The sequence below is a fragment of the Batrachochytrium dendrobatidis genome (genome assembly GCF_000203795.2).
Source record: "Batrachochytrium dendrobatidis JAM81 unplaced genomic scaffold BATDEscaffold_5, whole genome shotgun sequence".
NCBI lineage: Eukaryota > Fungi > Chytridiomycota > Chytridiomycetes > Rhizophydiales > Batrachochytrium > Batrachochytrium dendrobatidis.
The window spans coordinates 896,849-912,749 of NW_006281103.1; the positions used below are offsets into that span (position 1 = coordinate 896,849).

A 15,901-nucleotide genomic window follows, 5' to 3' on the forward strand; every position below is an offset into this window, starting at 1 on the left:
TTTACAACACATTCAGTAAGATTGACACCTTCAATAGTCTTGCATGAATCAACAATTGTAAAAATCAGCTTGAATTTGCATAGATTTGAGTCGCTATTTGACAAGATTGAATTTTGTCCAATAAAAAGTCATGTCAGGCGCATCTCCTATTAGTGGACCCAACAGTCCAGTCAAGCCTGTTATTGCACCTACAGATGCTTTAGATTCTACTGTTCAAGAACCAACCATAGCAAAAAAGGAAAAGGCAGTTGGCACTACATTTCCCCAAGCTCGAGTCAAGTCGATCATGAAACTGGACAAGGATGTCCAATCTACCACTGCTGAAGCGGTGTTTGCAGTGGCCGTTGCGACGGTAAGTACTGTCAAGTTCATATATCTTGATGTACCGATTTACATTGACTGATTTATACAAATGATTCGAATAGGAATTGTTTTTGGAATTGCTCACCAGCGAGGCCTTTGACTATGCTAAAAGAGATCATCGACGGTCATTGAATTATTCAGATGTTGGTGAGTAATCTACTTGAAATCGGTTTGAATCGGATGCATCCTATTTATATTATGGATATCTATTTCAAATGTAGTAAACTAGCTACCAACTCGACATGATGTTATTCATCTTAATCATAAACTGTTTGATATTCTAGCATTGGCTGTGAATGATGTGCAGGAATTCGAGTTTTTAACCGGTGAGTTGTACAGTTGAATGGTTTTACAAGTCTAGAGTAGATCTAATCAACCAACACTACATCAATATAGAGATTGTGCCACATATGATTACGGTCAAGGAAGCAATGCATAGACGGAGAACACTAGAAGCAATGCGGCCCATAGGTGGAAGTGGTAGCACAGCAACGCCTATTGATACAGATCAGAGCAGTAAAATCAAGAGCGATATGTCACAAGAAAACGATGCAGATAGCACAAGTCTTGCAGAAGAAGACGAGAAAAGAGATGAAGAAGAGACTGGAAACCTTAAATGAATAAAGCGTTGAATATAAATGCATTCTAAATAGGCGGGAATAAGACTCGATGGTTGCATCTGATCAAGATGAGCGTATCTTGACTTTACAGCTGTATTCACGTAGAATGGATCACTAAATAAGGGTGTCAATCATAATAAGTAGTCAATCCCTACCAAACTTATCAAACAACATTGTGTCTTGAACTGTTTAGTTGACTGGGGGTTTCCTGGTAATTAGCATGAAAACAACAGCTTCATTCTCGAGATGTGCAATCATTGTTAAACTAGAACGCAAACATGAGATTAGAATACAATATATATGAGTCTGATTAACAACATTGAAATAATCGAGTCAATGTTTGGATTGTGATGGATGAATCTGGTGATCGTACAATCTATGACTGTTCTATAAGAGAAAAAGAAGCAGGCTTAATATTATAGTTTGTGGCTATTGAAACACAAATGCTTGATTTTACATGAATAGGGTTGTAAAAATCTCGAGTATTGCACATGAATCGATTTGATATCTAAAAAAACCTGTTTAAAAACTAGAATTAATGCCAATTCCATATTTATAATAAAAATGCACTGGCTTATACATTTTTGGTATTTTGCACTGATACAATCTACCTTGTATACTATTACTTTTGATGGCGTGGTTTTAATAGCAGATGATGATTGCACGATTTAAATAATAGCCATAGATCAAAGTCAATGATTAGTGCACGGTTCATCAATATCCACCCGTAATTTGTAAATATACACTTTTTGAATCATATTCATGTAAAAGCATTTAATCCATCTATTTTGGCAAGTTTCCATTGTTTTTCAGTACAATGTGCTAGACAGTCGTGTTGATTCGAAAGATCTCAACAGAATCATGTTTTAATGGCAATAATCGCCATGTTTCGAGGAGAGTCCTCCAATTTAAAGATTGGAACCATACGCACGACCAATTCAGGTATATCTGCCTCAACCAGCAACATAAATCTATCCAATAGAATGAAACTTTCAACAGCCTCAGCCATCATAGCCCGTAGTGTCCACAATGCAGCCACTTCATGCTTCCTATATGCAAGTGATTTCCCAAATGTAGCCAAAAATTCTGGAGTGCGTTTTTCCAATGGACAATCGCATATACCTTGATTGTACAAGCAATTCAAAGCAATAGTAGCATATGCGGCAAACTGTGTTCCTAGTACTTCATCAGACTCGTCGTATCTGTCATCACCTTGAGCATTCTGTGAATCAAATTTTCCTTTACGACCTAGCCTTCCAACTTTGATATTGTGAGTGTTTTCACGGCTTACCAATCCCAATTCGTCTACAATAAGTTGCTGAAGTACTGCACGCATCCAATGTTTTTTAAAATTTGTATTGGATCCATCAGGATCCATTTCCCATCTACATGTGGCCTGACACGCTGTCATACGAGCAGAGAATCCAAGCTGAAGATGAGTAGATCTAATATGTTTACTGAGAGGAAATCCCGTGCAATTCAATGGCACATTATCAGACGTATACGTTTCAGTAATGTGATTATAGCAGCATCCAACATTACACAACACCTTGGCAGTGCCATTTATAAACTGACGAAGAGTAGATGGAGCCAAATCACCACAAGTATGAAGTCCAATCAGCATCCACGTTGCATCGGTTTCTCGATCAATGGTTTCGACTGGTGGTGCCAAGCGTTCATGGTGGAGTGTAGTGTTTGCTACTACAAGACTATTCAATACTGTTTGAAAAGTCTCGGTTGGTTCCACTCGGCGATTAACGTGAAATAATTGTCCAAAAGCTTTGGGTAATTCCCGACTGTTTTGGTCTACTGAATCTCTATGGATAGCCTTATTGACACCGACACGTTTAGCAGTCCTGCCTGCCTTGAATTTTGCTCCACAAGTCTGTACCATGTCGTCATCTACACCAATTACCGTATGGCCATACCCGTATACCAGTGCAGCATCGAGATATCCTTGTCCTGCTCCTATATCAAGGATTCGTGTAATAGTGTTGGATTCGGCGAGGTTGTTGATAAGAGCAGATAATGCTTGAACCTCGATGAGTTTTTTTGGATTCATACCATAAGTTAATCGTTTGTCCAGTTTCGGTGCTATATCATTGAATACAGAGGATTGATTGAAATTTAAATGTGTAGATTGGAGTCAATGTTATTTTGTGAATGGCTCTCAAGGCATACCTTTTGACAATGTTTCTACAACCCATTCGTCATCTGGATTTCTTGGCAATGCCACTTTTTTTGATCGCTCAACAAACTCTTTCAAGGTGTTGGGCCATGGAGCGAGTTGTTGATTCCTATTAGGAAGTATTCGTCTCGAAGCCAGTGCAAGTAAATCCATTCTAGAGCAGATGGATGGGTCAGCTAATGCATGCCAGCCTTCTGGAAACTGTGTTGTCCAGACATTGTCGACAAATATATCCACTACATGGCACTAATGACAGAAATGCAATGTTAATGCTGATTGAATCTGCAGCTCAACCAATGGAGAGTTGAAATGAAACAACACACATTGAGTATCCAAGAGTAATCGTTGATGAATGCACAGAGGGATTGAGTGTATTCGTTAACATTGCTATAGTTTTTGGGTAGTTTAAGAGTGTGTCTTGACATGTCTGGTAAATCCATAATGTAATAGTTGACGACAATCAAGTATAACACATCAAGGTCAAAATTAATGAATATTATAATTCGCCAATCTACAAGTCATGATCGTCCATACATTAAAGAATAGCACTGAATAGATAAACAAGAATGATATTGTATTCTGGTTTATTTCACCATTATAGCTAAAAACAGGCCAGAAAAATGCGCATATAAAATTAAGAATGAACATTGAGTCTAGTCATTACATCCCATTTGAAGATCGCGCAGTAGTTCATAACAGTCGCTCAGCAGATCGTGAAGAATGCCTTGTCCTTCAGGAATCTCACCATCCTCATCCACAAACTTTCCGTCTTGGCGCTAAATTTGTATTCAACATCAAGTGTTATATTTGCTGTTAGCTCAGCAAGCTTTCTACCCTTACACCAAAAATAACAATAGATTAACTTACAATAGCATCGATGGTGGATAGTTTGATTTGATATGGAATCAACTCTGGTTGAGTTAGTTCGACCCTCCATCGTTTTAGCTCGTTCAAACATCGCTGCAATGTCAGTAGCTGATTATACGTTGGCATCAAAGAGTCGGCAACAGGTTCACAGGCAATTTGTAGTTTATAAACAAGCCGATAACACTTGTGAAGAAGAAAGTGAATAACAGCTTGACCTTGAGGTACACCACCTGCTTCGTCAAGAAACTTGCCATCCACTCTTAGGTTGTCAATCTCTCCAAGCTTCATTTGAACCGAAACAAGATCACCAGATTTGAGAGTCCAGCGTCCAACCAAAAGTAAGCGTTCAAGCTTTCCTTTGATACGGATTAGATCTTCATAAATGGGGCGAAGAGGATTTTCACCAGAAACTGCTTCACGGGCAGCCAAAAGCTCATGAACATCGTCGAAACAAGATTCTAGTAGTTCAATGACAGATGCTTGGCCAGCAACAACGCTACCGTCGTCTTTAGCAATGTATTTGCCATCAATTCGTGCAGAATCAATTTCTCTGAGTTCATCCTGCAGGACCTGCACTTCAGAAAGTGAAAACAGATGAGGGTTTTTACGACTCAGTAGAGTCTGGAGTTCTTCCTTGATTTCAATCAGACGATCGTGAATGGGATGAAGAACAGGAGAAATGGCATCTAACTCAGCCTGTAGACGATCAAGGGTTTCCAGACATTGGGTATGCTTTTGAGTAGCCATTTTATCAGCCTGACGAAAGCATTCAACGGTATTGACGCAGGTTGTGGCAGCAATACAAGCATCTGTGTTGGTAAAAGGCTCGAATGATCCAAGCATTGTCGATACAGTAGCTAAACGATCACGTAGACTAGCGAGTCGATTATTAGTGAACAGACCAGTCTCATAGAGATTATTTAGTGTATGCTGTATCTTGATCAATTGAACATAGGTTTTAAACATATCCTTTGGCACTTTCCCAACCTAACAATAATATTTCACGGCAAGGATTAGATTAAAGCTTTAGCATGCAAGATATTATGATTAGAAAAGCCATGCGCTCTTCATACTAACTGCACGACAGTCTAAACAATTCAAGCCTGCAAGTACGGTTGAATGGCACTGACCTTTGACCAGATTTGGAAAAACATAGGAACCACATCATCCAAAAGAAGATCAGCCTCGGTATCAATATGCATGCCGCCTTCAGTCTCCTTGACAACCTCCTGATCGTTGCTGTTACTACGAAGAGAAGAGAGTTGCTTGACAATATCAACGACTGTTATCCAGGCATTGTCGAGTAGAAGGTTGCTTGCTGCAGCATCGGCGGTAGAGCCCGTGGTGTCGGCAGATAGAGTAGCAGTCAACTGAGATCTGATTTGGGTGAGACTGTCTAGCATGGGTTGCTCAGAAGCAGGTGTCTGGCTTATAGGCTCCATCAATGACAGATCACTGATGGCAGCTGAAATCGCAGGAACACTCATATCGATAACTGTGGCAATTGCAAGCCAACTTTGCTGCCAACTAAACGGCACCCACGTCACGGGACTCGTTATTGTCAAAATTCAAGTTTATTCTCGGTTTTGAAGTCGTGTTTTGCTTCATATTCGCTTCTAGCAAAACACTCGTTTCGTTCAACTGTTTCTTTGTCAAAATATTATTTGAAAACACCAATTTTAATAGAATATTATTTGGATTTGGCCATATCAACAATGGTTCTGGAAATAATCAGTCGCTGGATCTGACTTGTGCCTTCGTAAATCATGAAAATCTTGGCATCTATACAGATATAATATTCAAATTAGTTTTACACGAGTATCTACCAAGGTCACAATTCATTACTTACCACGCATAAGCTTTTCTACAGGATACTCGCTGTTGAACCCATTTCCTCCAAAAATCTGAACTGCATCTGCTGCGTTTTTGTTGGCTACTTCAGAAGCATGAGCCTTGGCCATGGATGCATACAGCGTATTTTTGAGACCATTGTCTCTCATCCATGCTGATTTCCAAACTAGACTACGGGAAGCTTCCACTCCAATCGCCATATCTGCCAACATGAATGCAATTGCTTGGTGTTCTGCAATAGGCTTTCCCATTGTAGTTCTCTCTACATAATTGATCAAACATGTGTTAGCTATGAGCATGACATCGTTTGTCTGCATAAATACTTTTACATGTTGGTAAAATCGCTTACCAATAGCGTATTTGGTAGCTTCATCCAGTGCACGACGAGCTAGTCCAACAGCAGCAGCAGCAACAAGTGGACGAGTAATATCAAATGCACCCATAGCAATCTTGAACCCTTGACCTACATCTCCAAGACGATTTTCGTCTGGAACTTCCACATCCTCAAATGTAATGCCACGAGTATCTGATGCACGCTGACCCATGTTCATCTCCTTCTTTCCAACAGTGATTCCTGGAGTGTTACTATCTACAATGAATCCCGTAAATGCGCGACCAGCAGATGCAGACTCGTCAGTTTTTGCCAGGACAAAAAACCAATTGGCTTTGCCTCCATTTGTAATCCACATTTTGTTTCCTGTCATAATCAATGGTTTAGAACAGTAGCTAAATCTGTCAATTTCTTGAAAACAAAATAGCAAGCACTCACCATTGATCACCCACTTATCACCCTTTTTTACTGCCTTGGTTTTGGCACCCGCAACATCAGATCCAGCACCAGGCTCAGTCACACAGTAAGCACACATCAAAGGCTCTTCAGCCATACGTCCCAAATACTTTTTCTTTTGAAAATCATTTCCAGCCAAAATAACTGGGGCTTCCTAAAGCATAAATAGTAGACGAGTATCTGTCAAGATGAGCTTAAAATCCATGACATACGATCAAGCAAACATAAACTTACGGCAAGGCCGTTTGCTTCAGCAGCTGTTTGAATACCAGTGCAACCAAAAGCTAGCTCTTCACTCACAACAGCACAATCCAAAACACCCAATCCTGGACCGCCGTACTCTGTTGGCACATGCAAATTGAGCAATCCCACATCCCAAGCCTTTTTAAGAATTTCAGTTGGGTATTCCCCAGTTTGATCATGGTGTGCAGCCTAGCGTGAATGATTATTGTTAGATTTGACAAAGCATTGATACGGACCAATGTGGATATTTTCACGTGCAGAAGGTATTGGATTCCTCATTCAATACTATTGGAGCAGCAACACATCATAGACATGCTCATGAACGTATCTGTACATATACCGATACTCAAGAAAAGGTTACCTTTGGAATAATTTCATTTTGGGTAAACTTGCGAGCCAGATCCTGCAGTCCCAGTTGATCCTGCGAGAGTCCAAACGAGATCCCAGCAGACTCTGACATGCATGTCTTGGATGATGAAGAGAAAGAGTACTTTTGGAATGCAGCCTATGCAATAGTCTAGTTATCAAATTGCATGCGTTGATGTCATACAGTATGACTGAGCCTAGCAAGGCAGTTAGGCTCAGTTGAATAAATATGCACATCACTTACAGACCAAACAGGAACAACCCTAGCACTAGTCATAGATGAACAAGAGTGTCGAATGGTACGATGCAGAAGTGTAGTCATCATAGTGGTGGCAATGGTTAGTAGTTGAGTTGGATTTTATATTGAAAAGTCTGAATCTGAAATGCAAATCGATTCCAACTCGCGCTGTTGCATACATTCGTTGCATTACAGTTAGCGACAAAGGATGAACTAGAATGAAGAACAGAACTTGCAACATCAATGAGAATTAGATTCCAAATTCTGACTAGTTTCACGCACTTATTGACCAGTTCATACTAAAACTCATTCGACTAGTCTTGTTGGCCAGTCGCGTAAATCTTGTCGAGTTCATTCTAATATTGCATAACTAAACCATTGGGCTCAGAGTATATATTTGCAGTACTTTATGTTTTCCCAAAAATACTAGAATGCTTACGAGTATTAAAGATTCAATAGTCGAACAAGTCATGCCTTGTTGACATCTGCAGCTGTCGTACGAGGACTTTATTATACATTTACATGGCAGTCGCAGACCAACTAGACCAGGACAATACGTTATGTCCCTTGACTGTCGCTTCCTCCCTGGCAAGGGTCGGATTCATAACCTCATCTGCTATAGTGCATGTTTACAAAAACCGCACCTAGACTTGACAGAATATCACTTTGACCTTTATTTTCAATCACAATGAAATCAGCTCCACTGGTGATGTTCAGCGTTATTTCTGGTTTGGCAATCAGTGCTACTGCAGAAAGTGTGTCAGTCTCATCAATTTTAGCCACAGACATGCCAGCCTATACGACACAACAGTCGACTGAATCTACAAAACGTGCTACAGCTCAGCCGTTGAATGTTGACGCAGCTGTTGATTCAAATGTAATGTTTACATCTCCACTTGTTCTCGCTGCTCTAAGGAGAGTCACTGATAAAGACCCAAATACACTTCGTAAAGAATTTCTTGTGCTGCTGATGGATTTGCTTCAGGATTCACCAAGCTTTTCTTGTGTAGATACACACCCTGAGTCGTATATGGGCCACTCTCGCCTCTACCTGCGATGGAAGAGGTTGTTTGCATCAAGGACTAATGGCATAGATCCAGCAATGATGGCTGCACTATTAGCATCTCAAACTGCTGGTGTAGATTTTGGTAGATACATGATAGCAATGAGAAACTATGCAACATCCCAAAAAAACTGGGCAGAAACCGCACAAAAATCCATCAAGTCATTGCATGTCTGTCGACAAAACAAAGGATATAAAGAGTGCCAGAGTTGGTTTATTTCTGTTTTGGCAGACATTGTAGCCGCTTGCTTGATGCTGGACAAAGCCATCACTGTAGCCATCTTGCTTGTCGAGAAACACAAAAATATAGATAGGGTGTTGAAGGATCTGGCTTCTGCAAGATACACATTTAAAAGACTTGTTTGTGCAGCAATTGAAACCTTAGAACATAGGCTGCATGCATTTCTCCAAGCAGTAATTGCTGATATGCGAGTTTTTACAGATCTTGGCACGCAAATCGAGGAGTTTGATAATGCCATGCAACGTCAAGAAGCCAATGTTCGCTTGTTGCTTGAAAGTAAAAAGTTTGTGCCAAGATCCAAGTTTAAACGGTTTTATTCAAATACCATGAGCAGGTTTAAAGGCATTTTTTCTAGAGTTCAGTCCCGTGTATAACTAATGCAATCACTTGATATTTTGTAAACCGCAGATCCCAATATATCTAGAGGTTTATTACCAACTCGACATTCTCAAGACCATACCAAACGCAGTTCAAATAGGCATATATCAAGTTTGGCTTTACTAGAGTCAGTTGTAGTAAATCTATAAACACGTCTTACTGAACCAAAACTTGCCATTACAGCACATCAATTTCCTATGATATCCATTCAACAATAAATAATCCGTCATTATATACAACTCTTGTATTACTATTATTTAGCATTTTATTCCAAAGTTTCCTCGACTTCAGATGTATTCTTTTTATCTGACCAACCCGCACGCTTGTACATATGCTCCTTGGTCATTTCTGGAATCATTTCTAAAATCATGGTTTCTAATTGCCCAGCTAGATCGGGTTGAACACGCAGAGCTTTACCAAGAGCATAGTACAGAGTGGTTGGATGTACTGCAATGTCCATCTTATTTAAAGTTTGAATATATGAAATAGCTTCAGAAATATTGCCTATTCTAGCATACGCTTGAACAACACGACTATGGAGTTGAGGTGAAGCGGGTTTCTCTAGTGACTCTAAATGAGAAAGAATCATGCGAGCAGTGTTCATATCGTCGATCGATGTGTATCCACTAACAAGACACGTCAGCATTGTAGAGTATCCAATACCGCTTTCCATGCACAGCTTTTCAAGTGTAGCAAGATCTTCTGGTGAAGACATGGGACCAAATAAGTGAGCCATTGCTTTGAGGATACGACCATGCGATTGTAAAATGTCGGGAAGCTTGACATATTCCATCCAGATACGTTTCGTTCCATCCACATGACCAGATGGACACTGAAATGCCTGAGCAAATATATTTTCAACCATTAATTGCTTGGTCAGCTTCATGTCAAATGACTTCATGTCGGTAATGGCCTTGTGTGCTTCTTTAAAGGCGCCTTGGTTGTTGAGAATGAATGCGAGCATGTAGTACATGGATACAGACAGTTTTCCTGGAGCATGTCCAGTAGCAGGTTTGCATTGCTGCTTACACAAGTCTATATATTTCAAGACGGTTGGGTAATCTCGCTTGGCAAAGTAAAAACTGGACATGATCTCGAACGTGCTTACTGTAGGAGTACACCCAGAATCTTGAATCAGAGCGTATGTCTGTTTAAGATTGTCCTCCTGATTATAGTGGGCTTGAGAACGCATGAGCACATTGAATGGATCTACACTGTTGAGTTCCAGTTGTCGTAGTTTATGAAAGTATTCCATAGCATGACGAAGATTCCCAGCACCAGTGTTGGCGTGAATCAGACATTGAAGCATGGGCTTGCTGTTTTTGGCATTGATGATACGAGCCTTCATCCAGGAAAGCAAATGCTTGATGGACTCGATATCCTCAGTTTTGGTGTAGAGGGATATTAGATGTTCAAATGTTTTGATATTGGGTTTTTTACCGCTTGATTCGAGACTATCAAGTATCTTACGAGAGTGGACAACTCGCTGCTCGTACGTATAGTTTTTGAAAAATCTACGAGTGGGATCAGAAACAGCACGAATAAGAGCATTGAATCCAGAAACAGTCAATGCATGGAGCATGAGAGGATCAGACTGCTCGATGGCTGCGAATTGAACAAGCGCATCTTCCATTTTGTTTTTAGAAATACTAGCAATCAAATGACGAAATTGAATGGGCATTTCATCAGTTTTCAAAGGTGATCCAGTGTCAGGATTTACATAAGGATTAACTATTTGGATTGCAGGTTTTTTAGTGGTAATCAAGGTAGCAGGGATCGTATCGACAATAGTGGCGGGTTGAGTAATATCGGTTGAAAAGTATTTGAGGAATGAATGACGAGAAATAAAAATCGTATTCAACCGAGCAGCAGCCCGGTTGGAAGTATGAATACTGTGAACAAATTTATGCATAGAAACAATCGTAAGAGTATTTTTAGTGATTTTGATTCCAAATGTTGACTGAAAAAAAGATCGAACAGTGCAAATCGTGTACGCTCATCGACATGCGGTTTGTAAATGGTTTCAGCTTTTTCAACCAACGATTAGATTTGCAGTTTGAACATCGAGGTTGGATCTACTCAAAACCACCATGACTCTGACTACCGCTTATTCTGCTTTGCTGCGTCGCTCTTTTTTTGCCACTACGATTGCTGGTACTAGAGCTTTTTCTAATCATGCGGCATCCTGCCTCCGTGTTCAGTCTCGAACCATTCCACCAACAACTGCTGTCAAATCTCTGAATGGATTCAACTACGCTCAGCGTGCCTCCTATTACTACGATAAGGACGTATATGGCTACCGAATTCCTCGTTCTATTCAAGCTGAAGAATGTATACCATTTAGTGCTGTTGCTTGAATGCATTTAAATACTTGATTTGGTGAATTCAAATTAATACATATATGCAATAGATACACCAGAGGAATTAGCCAACAGAAACAAGAATGCTAACCTACTTCGTCTGGTATACGCATTTCGCAGTCAAGGACATCGTATTGCCAACATTGATCCTCTTGGCTTGACTGCTCTTGAGTTGAGTAGTTTGCTTCACTACTATCCCAACAATCGATCACACTTTTTATTTCCGCTATAGTCACTATGATCATTCAGTATATTCACTTTGGTTGCTACTCTTATTCAATCAGCTCATTCACTTCAATGCTCTTCATGTCCTGACCTGTCATGATGCCTTTGAACCTACAATTCATCCTTCTACTTATCTACACGTGATCTTTAATCAAACCCGCATTTGCAGTCGTATTCTAAAAACATATACATTACGTCCTAGTTCAACAGAACAAGGATTGCATATCTCAGTGATACAACTGTTGTTTGCATGCTAATCATTCAACATTTACTTGTAATTCCCATTGAGGAACACAATATCCAGTAAACTGACTGGATTTAATATTGTTTCTACTAATGCTAAATTGTGATACTGGTTTATTGTGAATTATGTTGTTTTAACATGTAAAATCATCATACGATTGTATTAATTGCAGGAATCTGCGCGATATCAGTCCAGATCGATATGGATTGACTAATCCTAACGAGGTTTTTGATCTGGCTGGTATTTTACATATTGGCAAGACAAGCGATCCCTCTGTTTCCAAGGAACATGCATCTCTTGAGACCATTTTAAATCATTTGAAAAAATCGTACTGTGGTCGTATTGGGTTTGAATTTAGCCATATTCCTGTACGTAAAGTCGCGAATGTATATTTTGTTGATTTTTAAAAATCATCATTATCTTACTCGATAATATTTGAATAGATCAAATCAGAACGTCTTTGGTTTGCAAAACATGTCGAGTCGTATGAAAAACGCACTTTTTCAGCTGATGAGAAACGCTACTTTTCATCTCTTTTGACAAAATCCGAGGTAATACACTGTCAAATTTTAAATTTGTTGAATAAGAGTGCAAGTTTTAGTATACAAACAACTTTTTACTCGTCATTTTTCATTTTAGGTTTTTGATCACTTTATGGCTAGAAAATTCCCGCAGGTTAAGCGGTATGGTCTTCAAGGTGCTGAGAGTATGATGGTGAGTGACTGTATTTACGAGTATTTACATTACAATAGTATTGATTTTCGTGTCGTTACAATCTTTCCGGTCTTTTAAATGGCGACTCAGATTGTCATGTATACTCTTTTCCGTGACGCTAGCATCGGTGAGTTTTTGTTGACGGGCTGCTTTTATTTTTGTCGTTTACTTTGATGTATTGACTCTAGTATTATCTGTCAATGCGATTATAGCCGGATTGCATGATGCTGTTCTCTGCATGCCTCATCGTGGTCGTCTTAACCTTTTAAGCGATCTGCTGACCTATGATCCGGCTGCAATATTTGCCAAAGTCAAGGGTAGCAGCGAAGCTCCTGCCGAACTTAATATCAACGCTGATGTACTTTCCCACTTGGCTATTTCTACTGATATTGAAGTTGGTGGCCCTGAAAAAATCCACGTTTCAATGCTTCACAACCCATCTCACTTGGAGGTATATTGTTTTATTCCACTAATTGGCATTGAGCATTTGTTTTTTCAAAAGCCTACATTAGTTATATTTTATTCATCATCCATATATGGCTATATAGGCTGCAAACCCAGTGGCATTAGGAAAAGCTCGTGCTCGTCAAATGCATTTGCTTGAGGCTGGAAATGAGCAGGATTGCTATATTGGTGATCGTGTCATGTGCGTTCAACTTCATGGAGATGCAGCCTTTGCTGGTCAGGGTGTTGTCACTGAAACCCTTGGTCTTGCTAATCTTCCTCACTATACAGCTGGTGGATCTGTTCATCTTATTGTCAACAATCAAATTGGATACACCACTCCAGCCATGAACGCTCGCTCCACCATATACACTTCTGATGTTGGTAAAATGATCAACTGTCCCGTTATTCATGTGAATGGCGATTTCCCTGAGGATGTTGCATACGCAACTTCGATGGCATTTGAATATCGAAACAAGTTCCACAAGGACATCATTATTGACATGATTGCCTATCGTCGACTGGGACATAATGAGCTGGACGAGCCTGCATTCACTCAACCTGTGATGTACAAAAAGATTCGATCACTAAAAACAGTTCCATCAAAATATGAAGACTCTTTGCTTGAAGAAGGCGTATTTACTTCGAGATCCGAGATTGATTCTGTTCGTGAATGGTACTCCAACGTTTTAGAAAAGAAACTTGAAGAGAGCTATGATTTTAAGCCAGAGGCAAGCTGAATTGACTGTATCTTGTTGTATACGCATCATTACATTTTGGTGATTCATCTCATTGTTAATTTCTGGTTTTGAAAGATGGAAGCTTTCAAGGGAAAATGGGAAAACATGGTTCTTCCCACTAGTGCAGTGACCAAGTTGGATACTGGTGTCGATGCCGAGAAGTTGAAACGCGTTGGTATTGCATCTGTTACACGACCAGAAGGGTTTGTAAGTTGGATCATGCCTTTTGCTGTGACTGATATATACATTTTTAGTAGTTTGTATTGATTGCATTGTTAATGCTATTGGTACCTAGGTCACCCACTCTCGTCTAGAGCGTCACCATATTGCCAACCGTATTTCCAAAGTCAACTCTGGCGTCGGACTAGACTGGGCAACTGCCGAAGCCATGGCTTTTGGTACTCTGCTTTTAGAAGGTACGTAAAACTTATTATTTGCCATGTTTTATATAAATGGTTAAACTCTTTCAAATGTAACTAAACATTTTATAAATAGGCTATCATGTACGTATCTCTGGCCAAGATGTTGGTCGTGGCACATTTTCCCAACGTCACGCCATGCTGGTTGATTCGTCTGATGAGCGAACCATTATTCCTCTAAATCGTATGGCTCAAGCTCCTGAAAATCAAGGAAAGCTCGAGATTGCCAACTCACATTTATCAGAATATGCCGTTCTTGGGTTTGAATATGGTGTTTCATGGGAAACCCCCAATCGTCTCTGTATTTGGGAAGCTCAGTTTGGCGACTTTTACAATGGTGCTCAAATTATCATCGACACCTGTTTGGCTAGTGGTGAAACAAAGTGGTTGAGACAGAGTGGCCTGGTTATGCTGTTGCCTCATGGATATGACGGCGCTGGACCTGAACATTCGAGCTGTCATATTGAACGATTCCTGCAGCTTTGTGACGATCGGTTCGATGTGAAGGGAACTACGCCGAAAGACTGCAATCCTAATATGCATGTTGTCAACCCCACCACACCTGCACAGTATTTCCACTTACTTCGTCGCCAGGTGAAATGCATAATAACTGGGTTTACATACTATTTCAGATCCGAGTATCAGGTGCTGACTTGATTATTGTATTGTGTATTCTAGTTGCTGAGAAACTATCGCAAACCTCTGATTGTTGCAGGCCCAAAGGTGTTGTTGAGGCATCCATCAGCCACATCTGATTTGACGGACATGATGCCAGGCACAACTTTCTTGCCAGTACTTCCTGATCCTGTTTTTGCCAATACTGACAAGGCTGCTGCTGTTCGTCGCGTTTGCTTCATTAGCGGCAAACTTTATTATGATATGATCAAAGAGCGTGCTACACGTAACTTGGATGACACAGTTGCTTTTGTGCGCATTGAAGAAATCTGTCCTTTCCCCGCCGACGATCTTGAAGTCGAAGTTGCTCGTTTCCCCAACGCTACGGGTTAGTGATTTGGTCATGCTTTAATATCTTTGCATTTTGAATTTATTCATTTTTGAAAAATTGCTTTATTATACTATAGAATATGTCTATGTTCAAGAAGAGGCTCAGAACCAAGGTTCGTACACGTTTATTGCACCAAGATTGGAGCAGCTCTTGCCCGCTGGCGCTAAGCTCAAATATCACGGTCGTCCACCTAATGCCGCTGTTGCTACCGGTATAACCTCGGTCCACAAAAAAGAGGTTGCAGAACTCATGTCTGGTGCCTTTTCCGGCCTTTGATATTGCTTTTGGGAATAAAATTTACTTTTTGGGACTGCTGACTAGAATCTTGTCTATTTCCCTATATCTTGACTGAAATTGAAAGGAATCAGGCTTATTTGATTTGTCAGAGGTGAATCAGTGGCTGTCATGATCAATAGGGTTGAGCTATTGGCCGTGTCGACTTGACTGCCATTCATTAATACATTCACATTGTCGCTAGCTGTAAACCATGCAATTCTTGAGATGCCACTTTAAATGACGATATACTTTATGCTTTCCACTACAT

The 15,901-nt window shown here is 40.2% G+C and overlaps 6 protein-coding genes across 6 annotated transcripts; 3 read left to right on the forward strand and 3 right to left on the reverse strand.

Moving 5' to 3' along the window:
• Positions 1-130: 130 nt before the first annotated feature.
• Positions 131-983, forward strand: BATDEDRAFT_88393 (uncharacterized protein; the record flags this gene model as incomplete). The annotated part of the gene is made up of 4 exons (XM_006678600.1): positions 131-352; positions 426-510; positions 648-689; positions 760-983. 4 exons carry the CDS (start codon positions 131-133, stop codon positions 981-983), a joined length of 573 nt encoding a protein of 190 aa, XP_006678663.1.
• Positions 984-3,739: 2,756 nt separating this feature from the next.
• On the reverse strand, positions 3,740-5,514 carry BATDEDRAFT_19470 (uncharacterized protein). Its single transcript, XM_006678322.1, has 3 exons — positions 5,169-5,514; positions 4,039-5,025; positions 3,740-3,947 (listed from the first exon to the last, which is right to left on the reverse strand). The coding sequence occupies exons 1-3, from the start codon at positions 5,478-5,480 to the stop codon at positions 3,825-3,827; spliced, it is 1,422 nt and encodes a 473-aa protein (XP_006678385.1). The 5' UTR covers positions 5,481-5,514; the 3' UTR covers positions 3,740-3,824.
• A 214-nt stretch (positions 5,515-5,728) lies between these two features.
• Positions 5,729-7,379, reverse strand: BATDEDRAFT_11021 (uncharacterized protein; the record flags this gene model as incomplete). The annotated part of the gene is made up of 6 exons (XM_006678269.1): positions 5,729-5,820; positions 5,888-6,151; positions 6,239-6,586; positions 6,659-6,830; positions 6,911-7,108; positions 7,281-7,379. 6 exons carry the CDS (start codon positions 7,377-7,379, stop codon positions 5,729-5,731), a joined length of 1,173 nt encoding a protein of 390 aa, XP_006678332.1.
• An 832-nt stretch (positions 7,380-8,211) lies between these two features.
• On the forward strand, positions 8,212-9,201 carry BATDEDRAFT_24549 (uncharacterized protein; the record flags this gene model as incomplete). The annotated part of the gene is made up of 1 exon (XM_006678416.1): positions 8,212-9,201. The coding sequence occupies one exon, from the start codon at positions 8,212-8,214 to the stop codon at positions 9,199-9,201; it is 990 nt and encodes a 329-aa protein (XP_006678479.1).
• Positions 9,202-9,470: 269 nt separating this feature from the next.
• BATDEDRAFT_88214 (uncharacterized protein) lies at positions 9,471-11,117 on the reverse strand (the record flags this gene model as incomplete). The annotated part of the gene is made up of 1 exon (XM_006678705.1): positions 9,471-11,117. The coding sequence occupies one exon, from the start codon at positions 11,115-11,117 to the stop codon at positions 9,471-9,473; it is 1,647 nt and encodes a 548-aa protein (XP_006678768.1).
• Positions 11,118-11,256: 139 nt separating this feature from the next.
• BATDEDRAFT_19474 (uncharacterized protein) lies at positions 11,257-15,678 on the forward strand. The gene is made up of 12 exons (XM_006678323.1): positions 11,257-11,536; positions 11,616-11,736; positions 12,207-12,402; positions 12,478-12,585; positions 12,674-12,785; positions 12,961-13,199; positions 13,297-13,878; positions 14,008-14,139; positions 14,228-14,348; positions 14,428-14,945; positions 15,030-15,354; positions 15,434-15,678. Exons 1-12 carry the CDS (start codon positions 11,296-11,298, stop codon positions 15,631-15,633), a joined length of 2,895 nt encoding a protein of 964 aa, XP_006678386.1. The 5' UTR covers positions 11,257-11,295; the 3' UTR covers positions 15,634-15,678.
• The last annotated feature ends 223 nt before the right edge of the window (positions 15,679-15,901 follow it).